The sequence below is a fragment of the Chiloscyllium plagiosum genome, unplaced genomic scaffold (genome assembly GCF_037043375.1).
Source record: "Chiloscyllium plagiosum isolate Xiang-an unplaced genomic scaffold, Cpla_swu_hap1 HiC_scaffold_7, whole genome shotgun sequence".
In the NCBI taxonomy this organism is placed as follows: Eukaryota; Metazoa; Chordata; class Chondrichthyes; order Orectolobiformes; family Hemiscylliidae; genus Chiloscyllium; species Chiloscyllium plagiosum.
The window spans coordinates 24,727,818-24,745,383 of record NW_028270145.1 but is presented as its reverse complement, the minus strand read 5'-3'; the positions used below and the strand labels follow the sequence as shown (position 1 = coordinate 24,745,383).

Below are 17,566 nucleotides of genomic sequence, written 5' to 3'. Positions count from 1 at the left end.
CTTACATTATATGGTTTCTTGAGATGGTCAAGTCATTGCATTGTGTCTTGAGTAGCATGTGACTGGGGGGGGGGGGGAGAAGAGATGGCTGGGGGTTGTCTTGTGACCATTACTGACTGTGATACAAAAATTTTGTATAAAGGAAGGACTGTTTCCTTTGTTCAGAGAGACCTCTCAACACACTTCGCAAGCATGACGAAGAGTGTTAAGAGTTTCACCAAAGTTTGTATTGTACTGTGCTTAATAAAATTTTGGTCATTCACAGAAGTTGGCATGTTGCAGTTGCATCAAGTGTGTAAGAATCTCAGGAAAAGGAACTTAACATTTGGAAGCAGCGGTACATAGAGCTTCTGGATGGACTGAATAAGTGATCGTGAGAGCTGGTTGCTTGATACAGATAGGCCCACGAGGTAAGACTTACTTTGATTTCTCTCCTTAACCTATCACTCAGTTGACCGCTCATCCCATAGGACTCTGTGGTGACGGAATCTCTGAGGTAACTTACACATTTGCACACCGAAGAATTTGCTTTCAGAATCATAAGTTACTGGGAATTCGGAGGTTAAAGTCCCGTGGAAAAAAGGAGATGAAAGTCCCTTAGTGGTGAGGTTTGAGGCCCTGGAACATAGAGTGTAAGATTAAAAAATAACTGCTGTGGCTGTCTCTATCACCTTGCCTTAGACCGGTTGTTAAGAGGGGAAATCCCCCACGGGAAGCTCAGGATTCTGAAGTGGGTGTTGAAACTACAGACACTAAGTTTGAGGCTCCAAAGCATTAAAAAAGTTAGAAATCAGGAACTTCAAAGAAAAACATTTGAACAAAATTTGGTACTCCTTCAAGTTATCACCTTTATCCCCCACACCTCCCCTTAGAAATACTTTTAGGGCAACATGACGTCACCGGGAAAAGGGGGAGAAAGTGGAGCCGGTTCACTTGGATCCCAACAGGAAAGTGCATTGACTGCCAGGGAAGCTTTGTCCCAGTTTTTGTTGTGGGAGTCTCGGTTTCTGGGCCGTTGACTCGGCTTGGTGAGTTTTTGTTCTGGGGGAGGGGAGTGGCATGGACTGCGGTGCCGTGTGGTCCGCTGCGAGGATTTTTTTCTTTTTACAAGTGTAATTTCAACGAGAGGATGTGAAAAAAAACAAGAAACACTGAAATTAAGGTTGTACTCATACTTGGATCGTAAAAGCAAGCTTCAATATAAATTATGTCATATTGCAAGAGTTTAATATTTAAATACCTTCAGTGTGGCATAATTTATATTGAATTATAATGTTGTTATTATAATGTATATTGAATTAGTATATTGTTAAAATACTGGTTCAGAAAATATCCAAGTAACTGTTTTGCCTTATTTGAATTAGGATCTCGATTCAATGTGTTTTGTGGGCTATGTAATAGAGCAGGTTTTGTTTTTACATGAATATTAGACAACATTTAGGTCCTTTTTAAAATTATCAAACATGTAATCTGAAAACAAATTGATTGAGGGCCTTGAGCCCCTGATTTGTTTGAAATTCTACAATGCATTTTAAAAAACAATTGTGTCAGTGGTCATGCTTTCGCCAGATGACAGTATTGTATTTAATAACTCTGCTGCTGTGTTTTTAATGCAGTGCTCAGAAAGAGAAGAGTGCATTTTAATTGTGACGTTTTAGGATTTTAAAGAATATTAGAACTTGAGACTGAGCTGTTTAAGTTCTGTCAACTATTGTTAAGACTTCATTGGCCCCCTTCATATTGCAAATTCAAAGAATGTTGATCTCTACCAAAGTTGTACAGTTACCGGGCTGTAAACCACTGTAATTCCAACTGTTTTATTTGGGAAGTTTCATTTGGAGAACATATTTTAATATATTCTGCATTTGTTCCCATGAATATTTGAAATTTAAATTTGAGCTGAAACTGCCCTTTCAATGGCTAAAGCACAGGAAACATTGTTTATTTTTCTTGCTGTTCCAGATTTTGAAATACTTTTCCTGACAGCTTGCACATTAGCCAAGTATTGATTTGTCAAAGGAAAATAATTTTTGAAGAACCTGAATTAGGTCCCCCAAGGATTTGATTGGTGTTTATAAATGACTGAATCATTTTGGCAGTACAATTTAAAAGTTTGTGGATTGTACAAAATTTGGTAATGTCATAAATAGTGAACACAGTAACAGACTTCAAGACAACTCAATGTTGAAATAGGCAGACACAATTTAGTGTAGTGATACGTGTGACTGTCTTCATACTGATAACCACCTTGGCAAGGAAGGAATGAGACAGAAAATGCAAAGATACTTTCAGCAGCTAACAACTTCGCTACAGTTTCTCCATTTACAGGTAAAACATGCCTTCGCAACACAGCCCACCCCGTCCACAATGTAATCCAACGGATTCTATCAGCTCCCCAGCCATGAGCTCGAAAGTGAAAAAGCTTACGACAGTGAAGAGAAGGTCTGTATGCTTTTTGTCAGGTGTCATCCTATGAATATTAAACCATGTGAGCTTTACCTTCTCTTTCAGTCATTTAAGGGATATGAAGGTTCACTGATAAAGCTACCATCAAAACAGGCAATTGGCGTTGTTACATTTGACAGCAGAGCAGAAGCAGAGGCAGCAAAGAATGCTGCATTCATCTAGTCTGCTACTGCCACACCTCCCACTCCAATGCGCCAGTATCCTCCATCTTAAGTATCACTGGAAGGATGGAAGTCTAGTCAGTTTTGTGATGTATTTAACTGCCTTTATCCAAGAATTCAGATTTCTCCATGGAGTGGTGTGCAAGGACAGACTGGATTCTGTTTTCAGGTTGGACCCGACTGAAGGAGATTGTGGATAACTGGCTCATTTCCACTCGACTTGGAGGGGATGGAATGGTTACTAAGGACTCAGGATTTAAGAACTTTCTTGATGAATTTTTTTCCCAAGTGGGAGGATCCTGCAGATTCTATCCACTGCATGGACTAGTAATTCTTGTTATAAGAATTGTATGTGGTGTCAATAACTTGCTTAGGTACTGGCAGTAAGATTCTTATAAAGAAGGCAGTAGTGTCATCTATGTAATTGTCATGGAATAATAAAAGGACAGAATGTGATATTAAAGAGTTAATTTGCTCTGCTGACCTGCAGGAAACTAGATACTGAAAAATGTGTTGCTGGAAAAGCGCAGCAGGTCAAGCAGCATCCAAGGAGCAGGAGAATTGACGTTTCGGGCACAAGCCCTTCTTCAGGAAAGAAGGGCTTATGCCTGAAACGTCGATTCTCCTGTTCCTTGGATCCTGCCTGACCTGCTGTGCTTTTCCAGCCACACATTTTTCAGCTCTGATCTCCAGCATCTGCAGTCCTCACTTTCTCCTAGGAAACTATATGCCCCAAGACTAGGGTGGGATGCCTCTGACTTTCAGGTAGATAGTAAGAAATTTACATTATCATCTCCTATTATTCAGATCCATCTACATGGCCATTTACTTGCCGTTCAGAGCAATTTACCTTGTCATCTCCGACTATTTACATTTTCATCCCCTATTCAGGGATCAATAAGAACATTACAGTTGGAATTTGACTACTCCCCTATAGTTACAAAAATATGATTTGCAACAGATTTGACCATTAAGGGATGATTAACATTATACTGTTTCTGGAAATGGTCAGGTCACTGCATTGTCTCTTGACTGTTGGGGGAGATGGCTGGAGGTAGTCTTGTGAGCATTACTGACTGTGATATAAAATTTTGTATGAAGGAAGAACTATTTCCTTTGTTCAGAAAGGCCGCTCCACATGCTTTGCAAGCATAGCGAAGAGTGTTAAGAGTTTCTCCAAAGTTTGTAATGTACTGTACTAAATAATATTTGGTTGTTGTTCACAGGAGTTGGCGTGTTGTAGTTGCGTCAAGTGTGTAAGAATCTCAGGAAAAAGAACTCAACAAACAATACCTTTCAATCCAACTCACCCATGCTGACCAGATTTCCTATTTAAAGCTCGCCCCATTTGGCAGCATTTGGCCCATATCCTTCTCTACCCTTCCTATTCATATACCCATCGAGATGCCTTTAAATGTTCACTTTTGATACCACCACTTCCTCTGGCAGTTCATTCCATACATGCACCATCTTTCCATACAAATGACTTTATAAACCTCTGTAACGTCACTCCTCAGCCTCCGCCGCTCCAGGAAAAACAGCCCCAGACCATTCAGCCTTTCCCTCTATCATACAAGGATGTTGCCAGGGTTGGAGGGTTAATCTTTTCTGAACCCTTTCAAGTTTCACAACAGCCCTCCTTTTGTAGGGAGACCAGAACAGTATTCCAAAAGTGTCCTCACCAACATCCTGTTCAGACGCAACATGATTTCCCAACTCCAATACTCAATGCTCTGACCAATAAAGGAAAGCACATGAAACACCTTCTTCACTATTCTTTATACTTGAGGCTCCACTTTCAAGGAAATATGACTCTGCACTCCAAGGACCCTTTGTTCAGCAACACGCCCCAGGAGTTGGCCATTAAACGGACAAGTCCTGCCCTGGTTTGCCTTTCCAAATTGCAGCAACTCAAATGTATCTAAATGAATGAATAAGCAACGGATATTGAATACAAAAGGCTTGACCATAATTTTAAAAATTGTCACAAGAGTCAAAGATATGACTGATTTAAGGAATAACATGCTGCACAATCAAGATTAATATTCATTTCAGGCATGGGATGATATCTTCCGCACAAATGCAAGTCAAACTGGGACCATGTACAGTCACGCTAACATGTCTCATAAAACCACACACCAGGAAGATGCAAAATGATCTAAGTATCTCACATGAAATGTAAATCCATTAAATGTGAAACAAAATATAATAAAAACCAGTAGTTTGAAACTAAAAATGGTGGAAGATATTCAGAAGATCAGGCAGTAACTGTGGTGATAACAGATTAGTTAATGTTCATTGTGTGAAATCTTCTGCAGCACTATTAAGTTCTGGTGAAAGATCTACATCTGAAATGTTAACTTCTAAGCCCTCTGACAATATTTCTGACCAACTGAATGTGATATAGTACAGATACACAAAGCCAAATCCAACCAAGTAATTGGGTTAAAAATAAATCATAAATCATAATAAAGCAAAATTTGAGCTTACTAGAATATTCTACTATATCCACTTGTTTGAAATTTTTTTCAAAGTTCCTGGGAAATCTGGTCATGTTAAAAAACCCTCAGGTCAATAGACATTGTGCAGAAGTCAAACTGTAGAAATCAAACTGCAGAAATAAAACAATTAAATGCTTTAACATTCATATTCTGGCATATTTAGTTCTGCTTTCCTTTTTATTTTGAGTCAGATGCTGTAAAATCATTTTGACAAGTCCAATTTATACGAAGGTCCCTCAGCGTCTCTCCTCTCTGTAACCATTATATCAATTCCACTTTGCGGCCCGTGCTGTATCATGGAAACAGGCTGAGGTTAAGTACTTCCCAGTGGGGTTTGAAGAAACAGCGCAATACAGCAGTGGTTTCATGTAGTCAGCAAACTAGAAAGCATTTAAAAGAGACATATTTCTGGTACCAATTTACTTTCAAACAATTAAAGTTTTATTGAAATCAACCAGCAGTTAATACAGAACTTTTCATCAACCCAATGGGAACTAAATGAAAAGCTCAATATATTTGAATCTAATAAATATATGACAAATATAGAGCATGGAGAACTTTAAACAGAGATTTGAACTCAGAGTAAAGAAATGGCAAGCTAAAAGCTGAAAGGGTTAACAGCTCAAAGTTTCAGGCTAATCATAAATTCTGTTGTGTTATTGTTGATGTCTGTTACACCATGGACTGACATCAGTATCAGCACTGCAATTAAATACAACACAGCCATAAGTTAACATTAGCATTATCTGAATCATAATGAACCCTGACAGAAGAGCAGGGAAGGAGAGAAAAAGGTGGCAAAAAATACCCTTGGGATTTAAGGAGAAAGAGTCTTCTTGAAGATTTTGAATTCCAATTCAGTTTAGAAAAAGAAAAAAAAAACAAGTAAATTTTGAGTCACCTTAAGGTGCATTTACAGTTGTTGATTCTAATGTGATTTTTTATTTTATATAATCTAAGTTACTCATTTTAATATTCAATTTAAGTGCTCACCTTGCATAGTACAAAATTGAACATAAAGAAAATACAGACATTAATATTACAATTCCTTTATAATTTTGCTCAGCAAGAGTTGTTTTTCCTCCTAGAAAGAATGCATTCATTCTGTATGCTGAATTCCTGATACATGAATAATTCAAATTAGAAAAGCCAGATCTTCAAGTAAAAGATTGATTAAATTCATAAGGGGTCACAAAAACCTCAGGTTGAAAATAAAAGGCAAAAGAAACTTCACTTAAAAATGTTCATTTCCACAAACCCAAAGAAAAGAATTTTAAAAATGACCTTTTTTAATCAAGTAAAAGAAACAGGATATGAGGACAGCTAATATTTTTTGCTAAGTAGTTCAAATAAGATTTACAACAAGGAACAGTGAATGGTACTCGTCAAATAATCCTCGACCGGACAACATGGGATATTTAACTAACTACAAGCACAGCAATCCATGCAATTCTCCTGATATGCTGATAACAAATCCTATGTGGATACAGAATGAATTATGATTAAATTTCTTTAAAACGAAGTAACTAATTTAGCTATATGTAAGACAGAAAATCTAAAAAAAATCAACAACTTACTTCAAGAGCATCACACAACAGGCATAAAATGTGTATAACACAAACTTAGCACTGCATAATTTTGCATTAATTTAAAATATTACTGTGACTTTTGACTGCACAAAACTAGATTTCTAAATATTAATCGACGACCATTGAATATTGTCAAGGTAAGGAGTTATAAGTGTCAAATCAAATTATGAGACATGGCCAGGAAAAGCAAATATCTTATTTGCTAATAATGGAATAAAACTAGGTCTTTCTGATCTTAATAACTCCACAATTTGAGGCCAACTGTAATAACTTCAAATCATTAAAAAGGTAGTCACAAAATGCTTGTAATGTCTTATTGGTTAAACAGAATAAAAGCATTGTGAAAAATATACTGGTACAATGATCTTCTGAAACAGTTAAAAATAAATCTTCAATTCCATACTCAAAGGAATCAAAAATATTCTGGTTATCCAATTAAACCTTTTAATCTGAAGTTTAGAATTGTAAGCATTCTGATATAGTTCAACGTGATTTCTATTTCACAAAGTTGTGCCGAGAAAATCTCAAGGTAATTCAGGAAGGCTAAATGCCCAGCTCCAACCTCTTCAAACAATCAATTTTAATTCCCCCCCACCCCCGACAAAAAACCCCAAGCTAATTGGCATGTACTTTTATCTTCTCTGCTTCCATCCCTTTTTGAACAAAGCGATTATATTTGCTACCTTCCAGTCTAATGACTGAGTGAGCAGATCGGAAGCGAGGGAACCCAGAGATACAGATAAAAGGGGAGGCAAACAAAAAGGATTATTGATTGTATGCCAAAGAGAAGCTGGATAGGTGATAATGAGGACACTGAGTAGCTGAAAGTAGGTTGGCTGTACTGAAAGCATTTCATCACAGGAGCTGGGGTACATGATAAACATGTATTTTTTTTGGGGGGGGGTTAATGTAGAATTGTTAAACTCTATGTTGAGTGCTCAAGGCTGTAAGATGCCTAAGTCAAAGATGAGATTTTTTCTATTTTTTCCCTTGTTAGACATCTATTGCTCTCAGTTTTTAAATTTGAAGCTACCTTCCTCTCATGCTATAATTAATTTATCATCACCAATAAATATGGGAATGGCATGCCAGGTTTGTGCAGTCAGAGATAGCAGTAGGATAATTGAAATGCAATAGGTCAAAATCAGAGTGAAGAAATCAAAGGAAAAAAAACTGTTGTGTTGGAATGGTAATCTACTATTTAACTTTGTGTTGCTTAGGTAACAGTTGGTCATGGCTATTTTATAGTTTTTCTTCATGCTGTAATTATAAACAGGTGCAATAGTGAGTAAAGCAAGCAGCTTTACAAATTTCCCTAATTAATACCACAAAGTCATCATAAACCAAGGAAATCATACCATCACTAGCTTTAATTGCATTTGAACTTCACTTTTTCAATACTCATACAGGTGTTCCTCAAACTAACTGAAATGATACTGTGTGGGTAATTAACCAAAAGCTACCTTCATTTTGGCTACTTATGAAGAAACCTCACAATCAAATACTAGACAATTATTTAAACTTCATTGCATATTGCAAAATAGGACCCCTCAAGTAAGCAAGTTAAACTTCACAACCCAACTTAGCAATTACTCAATTAATAGTGAAATTCAGCTATGATTTCATCCATCTCATCTAACGTTCGATCCTTGACCAAAATGGTTCTCTCAAATTCTGCTGCAAAAGAACCCTGAAGTTAAATTGTTATAGGATTTTCTACCTTGTTAAGTTTGTGGTGTAACATTATGTATGATACTTCTAAAATCACTAAGTCTGTAGCTTGCTTTCTTATCAGGAGTGAAAACCACCAGCTGTCATCTTAGCTTCTGTTCCTTGTTACATTTTTTGTTAGGTGCCAGTTTGAAAAACAGCCTGTCTTACCATTAAACCCTGAAAGTCATAGACTGACACAGCACAGAAACAGGCCTTTCAGTCACGCTCGTATGCGCCCAACAGCCATCCCAATCTGGCCTAGTCTCATTTGCCAGCATTAGGCCCAAGGCATTCTAAATCTTTCCTATTCATATACCTATCCCTTTCAGATGTTGTAATTGTTCCAGCCTCTACCACTTCCTCTGGCAGTTAATTCCATACACGCACCACTATCTCCTTGAAAAAGTTGCCCTTTACTAGACACTTATTAAAACCTAGCCCCCACACCCTCAACTTATGCCCTCTAGTTTTGGAGTTTCCTCATCCTAAGAGAAAGACCTTGGCAACCCAAACTGCCCATGCCCCTCATGAATTTGTAAAACTAAGTCACTCCCCAGCCTCTGACACTCCAAGAATAGCAGCAATCTATTCAACCTATCGCTATGACTCAAACCCTCCAGTGCCGGCAACAAACTTGTCAATCTTTTCTGCCACCCTCTCAAGTTTAACAACATCCTTCATATTAGAAGGGTAACCAGAATTGTCAGCAGTATTCTAAAAATGACCTCACCAATGCCCAGTACATCCGCAACATGACATCCCAACTCCGATACTCAATGCACTGACCAATGAAATTAAGTATGCCAAACAATTTCTTCACCACTCTGTCTACCTGCAACTCAACTTTCAAGGAACTGTGCACCTGCACCCATGAGTCGCTTTGTTTGGTGACATTCCCCAGACCTTACCATTAAGTGTACACGTCCTGCCGTCGTTTGCCTTACCAAAATGCAACATCTAATATTTATCTAAATTTAACTCCCATCTGCCACTCAACCCATCAGATCTGGTCCTGTTATACTCTGAGATAATAATCTTCACTGTCCATCGCACCACCTATTTGGTGTCACCTGCAAAGTTACTAACCATGCCTTTTATGTATCTGAATCATTTATAAAAATGATGAAAAGCAGTGGGGACCCAGGCCCGACAATCATTTGCACCTGGGGCATAAGTCAGCTAATTATCAAGCAGGAAACAGTTTGTTTATATTGCTTTGACTCCCTTTTCCCAGGGATGGTTGATTGCCTTCAATTCCTTGTCCCTGTATCTCAGAAAGTGTTGTTATTCCACAAAGTGTTGTTATGGTTTCTTCAGTCAATGAACAGTTATTCAAGTTCGGAAGTTCACATGACCACAAACACCAACCTTGTTAACTACATTCAGAAATGCAAATGGGAGCAGGAAGTCAGAATGAAGCACAGACAGGTGAGTAGGCAAAACTACAGTAGATGGGATTCAATATAGGCATGTGCAAAATCATCTGCAACACTCTCACCCAAAGGTCTATGGATGCTGGGACAATTTTAGCTTCCAAAATTTATCAAGACAACCATGAGAAAAAGTTTTCAAGGGACATGGATTAAACCTTGGCTATCTACAGCAGACGTTATTGGTTGAAATGGTAGCTAAATTCCACTATTTATCAGGTAATTGGAATTCAAGTGCAAGTCAGCCCCAATCTAACTGAATGGCATAGGAAAGCTGAAGGTATGACAGATTTGAGCATTTCTTTCACTATTAGGCCAGACTGTGCATTCACTGTAGCTCCATCAATATCACAATTTCCTGATAACCTGTTTGGACTGGTGCCCACGGGTCTTCATTGTTATACCTGTGCCAAAGTCCATAGGTTTTTAATACTCTGAAACAAGAATTAAAGAAAGTTACCGGAAAGAAAAAAGCCAAGTTGACCAGTCTTTGCAGAGGAAGGCAAAGTACTGTTGTGTGTGCGAATGTTCAAGAATAAACCTACCTTGAACTGAACCAGAACATTATCCAGCAGTTCATTTGGAAACAACTCTCAGCTGTGCAGTGGTTAAGCTGGCTACACAAGAACTGGTTAACCTTATTAAACTAATGATACCCACAAGCCATAAACTCATTATGAAAAAAGATAAATATAATTGCAGTCTAGTGGTTAAGGCAATGCATCTCCCCACACACACTTAAATCCTGTTGATTGTGGCATTCGGGAGCTTTTGTGGTATAATGATAGCACTTGAAATGTGTTGCTGGAAAAGCGCAGCAGGTCAGGCAGCATCCAGGGAACAGGAGAATCGACGTTTCGGGCAGAAGCCCTTCTTCAGGAAGCCTTCTTCTTCCTGAAGAAGGGCTTATGCCCGAAACGTCGATTCTCCTGTTCCCTGGATGCTGCCTGACCTGCTGCACTTTTCCAGCAACACATTTCCAGCTCTGATCTCCAGCATCTGCAGACCTCACTTTCTCCTATAATGATAGCACCCCTATCTCTGAGCGAGAGTATCTGGCCCAATTTAACCTGTCATGGAGATGTATCATACTACGTCTGAACAGGTTGATTAAAAATAATTTTAGAATTAGATTAATAAGAATGAGCTACAAGACAATAATTTACTTAACATCATCTGTAACCTTTTTTGAACGGCTCTCATTAGATTTTGAAGTGGTAAAAAACATCAACTCAAATTGTTTAATAGTTTCTGACGAATCCTGAGCAAGATGCTGACTGAAACATGCATTTAGCTACTTTCTCATTTGAGCAGTTAGAATATCATGAGCAATAAGCAAACTCACAACTGTGCTCGGTTTGCTGAAATATTGGAGGTTTAAAATAAACAAGCCAAGTTCATTCCGATTATTTAATGATAATTAGCCTCAGCACAGAAGTAAAATAAGCTTCATTCAAAACCTAAATGATGGCAATTTTGATGAGCACTGAAAGAAAATGCTCATCCTTAAAATCCCAGCAAGGAAACAATGTTTTTTTCAATAGAAAGGATAGAAAATGATCAAAGATGTATCTCTCAACAATGTTAAAAGTGAGCTTACAAAACTCAAAAAAAAATTTAATGCATTTCAGAAACCTATTAAATAAATCTGTCAACCTTCTAAACTGGAAGTGCTTATAATGTTCACTCTTAAATGCTCTCCCAATGTAAACAAATTCCCATTTGCTTCCAAGAATTCCTTCGCTGTGTCTGTTGACTTTAAAGAAAACAAAATGGCTACAGAAATAGTTATCATTTAATTACTAAATACCTTCAGGCAAACAGACTAAAACCCACATGCCACTAGTTCAAATCCAAACTAAAATAAAAATAAAATTATATAAATCACATATCTTATAGTACAACACTGGCATAATGCTTTGAGTGCACAGTGCTCAGCAATGTTTGGAAATCATCCAAATTATTACATAGATGTGCAATGCACCTGGTCAAGAATTGAAATCCGTAGCATTACAAACAGATATAGATTGAAGGAAGTGTATTTACAAAGACCCTGTAAAATAACTGAATTTGTGGTTTGTCTGTCATACAGATATGGCAACATTCCAGCTCTCAAGATCGGAAATCATTGACAAAATGTTCTGAACACTTGCTGTGATGTTAAATTCGAACAACAAGGTCTTTGATAATGTGAAATGTAAAGCAAGCAGCCATTAGGTCTCCCTGCCCAAGGGATTGTTCAATATAGACACAATCCCCAACTTTTATATCACATTTTCTAGCCACAGAACTGCATAAAAAAATTCATGTTCCAGTCGCACATATGAATAATTAACTACAGGAAATGCTGAAACTCCTTTATAAGTGTACGCTTAAATTTATATTGCCTCACCTAATTCCAAACAAATGCATCAACTCTCACTTCTCTTCAGTGAACTTGATCTGTCATTTGTCTGCATATTTTGAGTCACAATTTACTATACAACTTTTGAATTATCAGCAAACTTTGAAGTGCTGTGCTTTATAACCAAATCATCACAACACACCAAGAAAAGCGATGGTTCTAAAACTGATTCTTGAGGAACTCCAATCTATATTTTCTTTTAGTGCAAAAAGCCATTCACTCGATCCTGCTGTTTCCTCTCATTCAGCCAATTTCATAATTGTGCTGTCAATGCCCCTTCTTTTTTTCCTCCTCCCTACAGGGTTCAATTTGGCTGGCAAGACTATTATACGGCGTTTTTCAAAATCATTTTGCATGCTCAGACACACATCCCTCAAATCAAAACTTCTCTTGACTCCTCCACTGTTGCTCAATTATTAGATTGTTTATTTGATATTTAGTAACGGACAAGCAGAAATTCCCTTACATTAAAATTACAAAGGCTGAAAGTCATTGTACTTGGTTCAATCACCAAACTCCATTCCATAATTACTGATGCCATTCTTCTCCCTCACAATTGGTTGAGGCCAAAGCAACCATTTTGTAATCTTGGTGCCAGAGATAATCTTGCAAAGAGCTTCTGACCGCATTACGAGGATCTACTATTCTAACTTTTTTAACATGACACAACATCACTCATCTCAGCTTATCCAATGCTCAAATCCTTGGTGATGCCTTAGATATCTCTAGACGTGACGATTACAAAGTTTTCTTGACTGGTCTCCCACATTCAAAACATGTATATGCGAGGTCTCATTAAACCGTGCTGCTCATATCTTAACTCTCAGTAATCCGCATTCACTAATCACTCATATGCTCACTGACTGACTTTGAATGCAGGTTGAGAATCATCTTAATCTCTCAAAGGTCTCATCTTTCCCCACATTTGTAACTCATCCACCTCCAAAGCCCACCAAAACATCTGTATTTATCTGATTCTGGTCTATAAAGTATCCCAGATTCATCATTTACATTCTGTCTCCAGTTATCTTAAGTTCTACAATTAGTTTTTTTTAAAAGATCTCTGCCTGGATTTTCTCCTTTAAGGCACGAACTAAAATCCACCTCTGATGTATTATTTATTTACGTGGTTCAATGTACTATTTTGCTTTTTAATTATAAAATCCCTACAGTGTGGAAACAGGCCATTTGGCCCAAAAAAACCAAACCAACCCTCTGAAGAGTAACCCATCCTGACCCATGCCCCAACCTTGTTACTCTGCATTCACTCTGGCTTATGCACCTAACCTCCCCATCCCTGAACACAATGGGCAATTCAGCATGGCCAATTCATCTAACTTGCACATCTTTGAACTGCGGGAGAAAACCACAGTACCTGGAGGAAACACAAGCATACATGGGGAGAATGTGCAAACCCCACAGAGACAGCCGCCCAAGACTGGAATCAAACCCAGGTCCCTGGTGCTGTGAAGCAGCAGTACCAACCATTGCGCCACCACGCTGCCCAATACTGTTCGAGTGATGCATCTTAACATGTTTATTGTGCAAAAGCTGTTAAATAAAATGATTATCAACTCTGTCATCTCAACAAAAATACTGAATAGAACTGATTAACCCCTATTTTTCTCAACAAGTCCAATGTTGTTTTTCTTTGTATCAATCCATACTTGTCCACATGATTTCAATCGAATCCTGGATTGTCATTTCTAAAAAAAATTCTCAGCATGGAGACTCAAGTGGCTGGCCTTACTTACTGGGTTTCTCCTTTCATATCTTTTAAATCAAGATATAATTTACAATTCTCCAAGGCAATGGCACCACCCCCTCCCTTCCCCATTTAAGGAGGATTTGAGGATTATGGCCATTGGCTCACAGTTTTCAGCTTTACTTCCCTCAATATCCTCAGATGCATCCCAACTTGTTCTGGTATCTTATTAACTTAAACATTCTTCACAGTCTGACTCAGGGCCAGCAAATTGTGAAAAGGCATTCTCGTGAATGCATTCCAGAATCTCTTTCCCCTCCCTGCCCTGTACACCATTATTCTTCCAATTTACATTAGGATCCCAAAATCTTAACTCAACAGTTCTTGCAATTCTGAAATTTCTGCAAATTCGCAACTCTCTTTCTCACAAGTTAATGGCCTGCAAACCACAACCAGTAACGTAATGGCACCTCTATTCTTTCTCAACTCTAACAGAACATATTCTTGAGCTTGAGTTCCTTCAGCTCATGACACCTATTGCACAGTGTACCATCATCCTTCAATTTATTTTAATCTTTTGATTTAGTAAATAATTTAACTTAACTCTAACTAAACACTCACCAATCAGCTGTTTTCTTTAGTAATTATGTCACTATTTTAAAGATTGATTAACTTAACTATCTTTACTTTTAAGTAAATCCTTTTGCATCTCACCAAAAGCACTGCCACAGTTCTGTAATGATAACTTTGGCTAATTTAACCTATTTTACTGCAGTTATTTAGCATATTTACATGACCAACACAACTATGCAAATTGTTAATTATTTATCCTCTCATTAAACATGGTCATATAGTTCTTGGCACTCCACAAAATGTTTACTACAAGCAATGCCCTCCTCAAAGTCCCTTAGTTTCTAATTGGGTCATAAACCATTCCAGGTCAAGATTTTTTTTCACAAATTTCAAAGAAAAAAGACCAGTTAAGACTAGGCACTGCACATGGCTAGATTTTTTAAAAACTACTACGCAATCACCAACTCATTTAAACATTCCTGTTTTTCACACTGCCTGGCTGCATTGATATCTGGACAGTCTGTTCACCACACTCTCGTCAAAGTCATTAAATCTAAACTATCCATGCAGAGAGTCCACTCTAAGGGCTAGCTAGATTCTAACGCTGGTAGCAAATATATTGCTGTAAAATGGATTCATTTCCTGGAATTTTTCTTTTAAAAAAAGAAACAAATTGACAGTCCCAGAATCAAACTATTTTTCTTCATGCAATTAATTTCTAAAGACATGAAATTTCAAATACCTTCTATAGGTCCAAAATAATCCTCATCCACTCACTTTACCATGTTTCCCATTTGAGCTTAATTATTGTACAAGGCACAGCAACCAGATCGTGATGTATGACTAATTGCCTAGTCTTCAGGGTACCTGCATATTCCACACTTAAGGATATTAAACTGACTGACCTATATTTCTCGAACAATTTGCTCCTTTTGGTAAAAAAAAGTAAACCAGAATAAAATGCAGCACCTGCTAGCCCCATATGTCTGTCTGTGTTACAGAAACACCTTATAAGCTTGAAGCAAATGTAGCCATCTCTTCTCTCATTTCTTCATGAATTACCCATTTGGTACTGAAATAGACATTTACAACATGGAAATTTATTTTACAGTAGATTCTTAACCAAATCCACACATTTCAGATCATATTTTGTCATCACCCTAAAATGTATCCACCACTGGTATTTTATTTTTTGCAAAGCCAGAAGTTCTCATAACACGGATGCTTTAAAATTTTGATATGTAGATTAAGAATGAAAGAACTGAGACATTGAGTGAAAACCTGTGCATTAACACTTTTCAAGATTATTACTTTCATCATTTCATTTTAGAACTTGCTCCCTTTCTTTAAATTCATCCTTTAACCGTTTTTCAGGATGTAATGTGTAATTCCTCAATTAAGAAAGCAAGCATACAAAACACTCTGACAGCAACTAAAATAGTTGGCTTTTGAAGATACACAAACACTGTGGGTGATCTAAGCTTTGATGTTCCTTGACACCAATAATCACTTCTGGCTGAAAAATCTCCAACAAGTTTTCTTTAAAATCACAATGAATTGATACAAATATAACACCAAGCCTGGTAAGAAACCTCCTAAAATATTTAAATGATTTATGAAATTATGATGGTCAAATATCGTAAGGAACCGGCTAAGTAGAGGTCCAGGATAGGTGAGTGAAGCTTTCAGATCGATCAACAAAGATCACTGGGATACAGTGCCTTAAAACAGTACAGAGAGCAGTTTCAAAATAAAGTAAACCTTGCATGTAACATTTGGTCCTGAGCTCTCATTCTGTGTATTTATATTTATCCTTTCCTTAAGGTTTGAGAATTGGGGAATTTTAAGATGAATTATTTCTGATTGATGATATCTGACTGAATATTCAAGCTCCAAAAGGCTAAGTACAACAATTAAGACCTCAAAAGATACACCAGAAGGCAGCAGGTCTCAAATTAATAAATCATCTGACTGCATTCAAGGCTCCTTACCTGCATTGCCAAACTAAGGTTACTCATGTAGACAACACCATTTATTGAAAAGGGGTCATCTCCTAGGATGCTTTCAATGGAAGTACTGTACACGGTTAAAAATCCCAAGAAGACTGCAATTCTGTGCTTACATGGAGCAACCTGGAATGTTTCAAAATGACTTAACAGATACAACCTTAAATTCTACTTTCTTATCATGCCTCCACATTCATCCCCCAAATGAATTAGCTGAGGCTAAGTCTGGCAGGTGTTCTAAGTTCCTGCATTCTGATCACCTTGTGATTTAAGCCTTTAAGTTCTCTTTCACAAATATTTAGATGGTCAAATGTTTATTTCTGAATTATCTCAACCAAAGGTGAACATAAATTTGAATATCATAATATAGTTTAAAATACAACATTATGAAAAAAACAAGCTTACTTATTATTCAGAGGCTGTAACAGAAAATTGGAAGTTAAACTAAACATAAAGAATGTAATTATATACAGGTATGTTTAATATGATTCAGAATTTGCTCCACTATTACAATAAACCTGTCTAAGCAGACAACTAATAGCAGTTAAAACATCACTGCCAAAAATGTTTAAATCACTAAGTACAATTAATACCAATAGCTGAGGACATTCTATGCAAAATGCAACTGAAGTTCCAAGCCAAAAACCTTAATTAACCTCTGGAAAAAATAACCACCTTTCAGCATCTCAGTCCTAAAGAAGCATGCAATGTGCAAAATGAACCAAAATCTTTAGCTATCACAAGTCTGATCAACCCGCAGCTCTCACTATTTCTAGCACAGAGTTAAAAATATATTAAACTCTACCTTTCTTTTCTGACCGCTTCCTTCGACGCCTTTTGAACTTGCGCCTGACCAAATGAATAAAAGTGCCCATATTGACTGTCGCAGCCAGCAGTGAAGCCATACAGCACTGAGCTGGCTGTGCAGCTTGAACAGGTCAATGGCGCGCTAAATCTCTCGTCTGACTTAACAAAGTATATTAATACAGCAATTCATTTAGGCTATCACGCGCCTGCC

At 37.4% G+C, this 17,566-nt stretch overlaps 1 protein-coding gene across 6 annotated transcripts in view; it reads right to left on the bottom strand.

Moving 5' to 3' along the window:
- The window catches only part of LOC122551398 (double-stranded RNA-specific editase 1-like), a 322,044-nt gene that overhangs the window by 181,820 nt on the left and 122,658 nt on the right, over positions 1-17,566 (bottom strand). Inside the window, exon 1 of one of the 6 annotated variants that reach the window (XM_043693223.2) lies at positions 17,354-17,459. The exons of 4 other annotated variants lie outside the window; for them this stretch is intronic. In XM_043693223.2, the coding sequence (XP_043549158.1) occupies positions 17,354-17,453 (100 nt within the window). In that variant the 5' untranslated portion in view covers positions 17,454-17,459. Of the gene's footprint in view, positions 1-17,353; positions 17,460-17,566 lie in introns of those variants that run through there. One more of the 6 variants, XM_087988847.1, reaches the window with a different exon arrangement.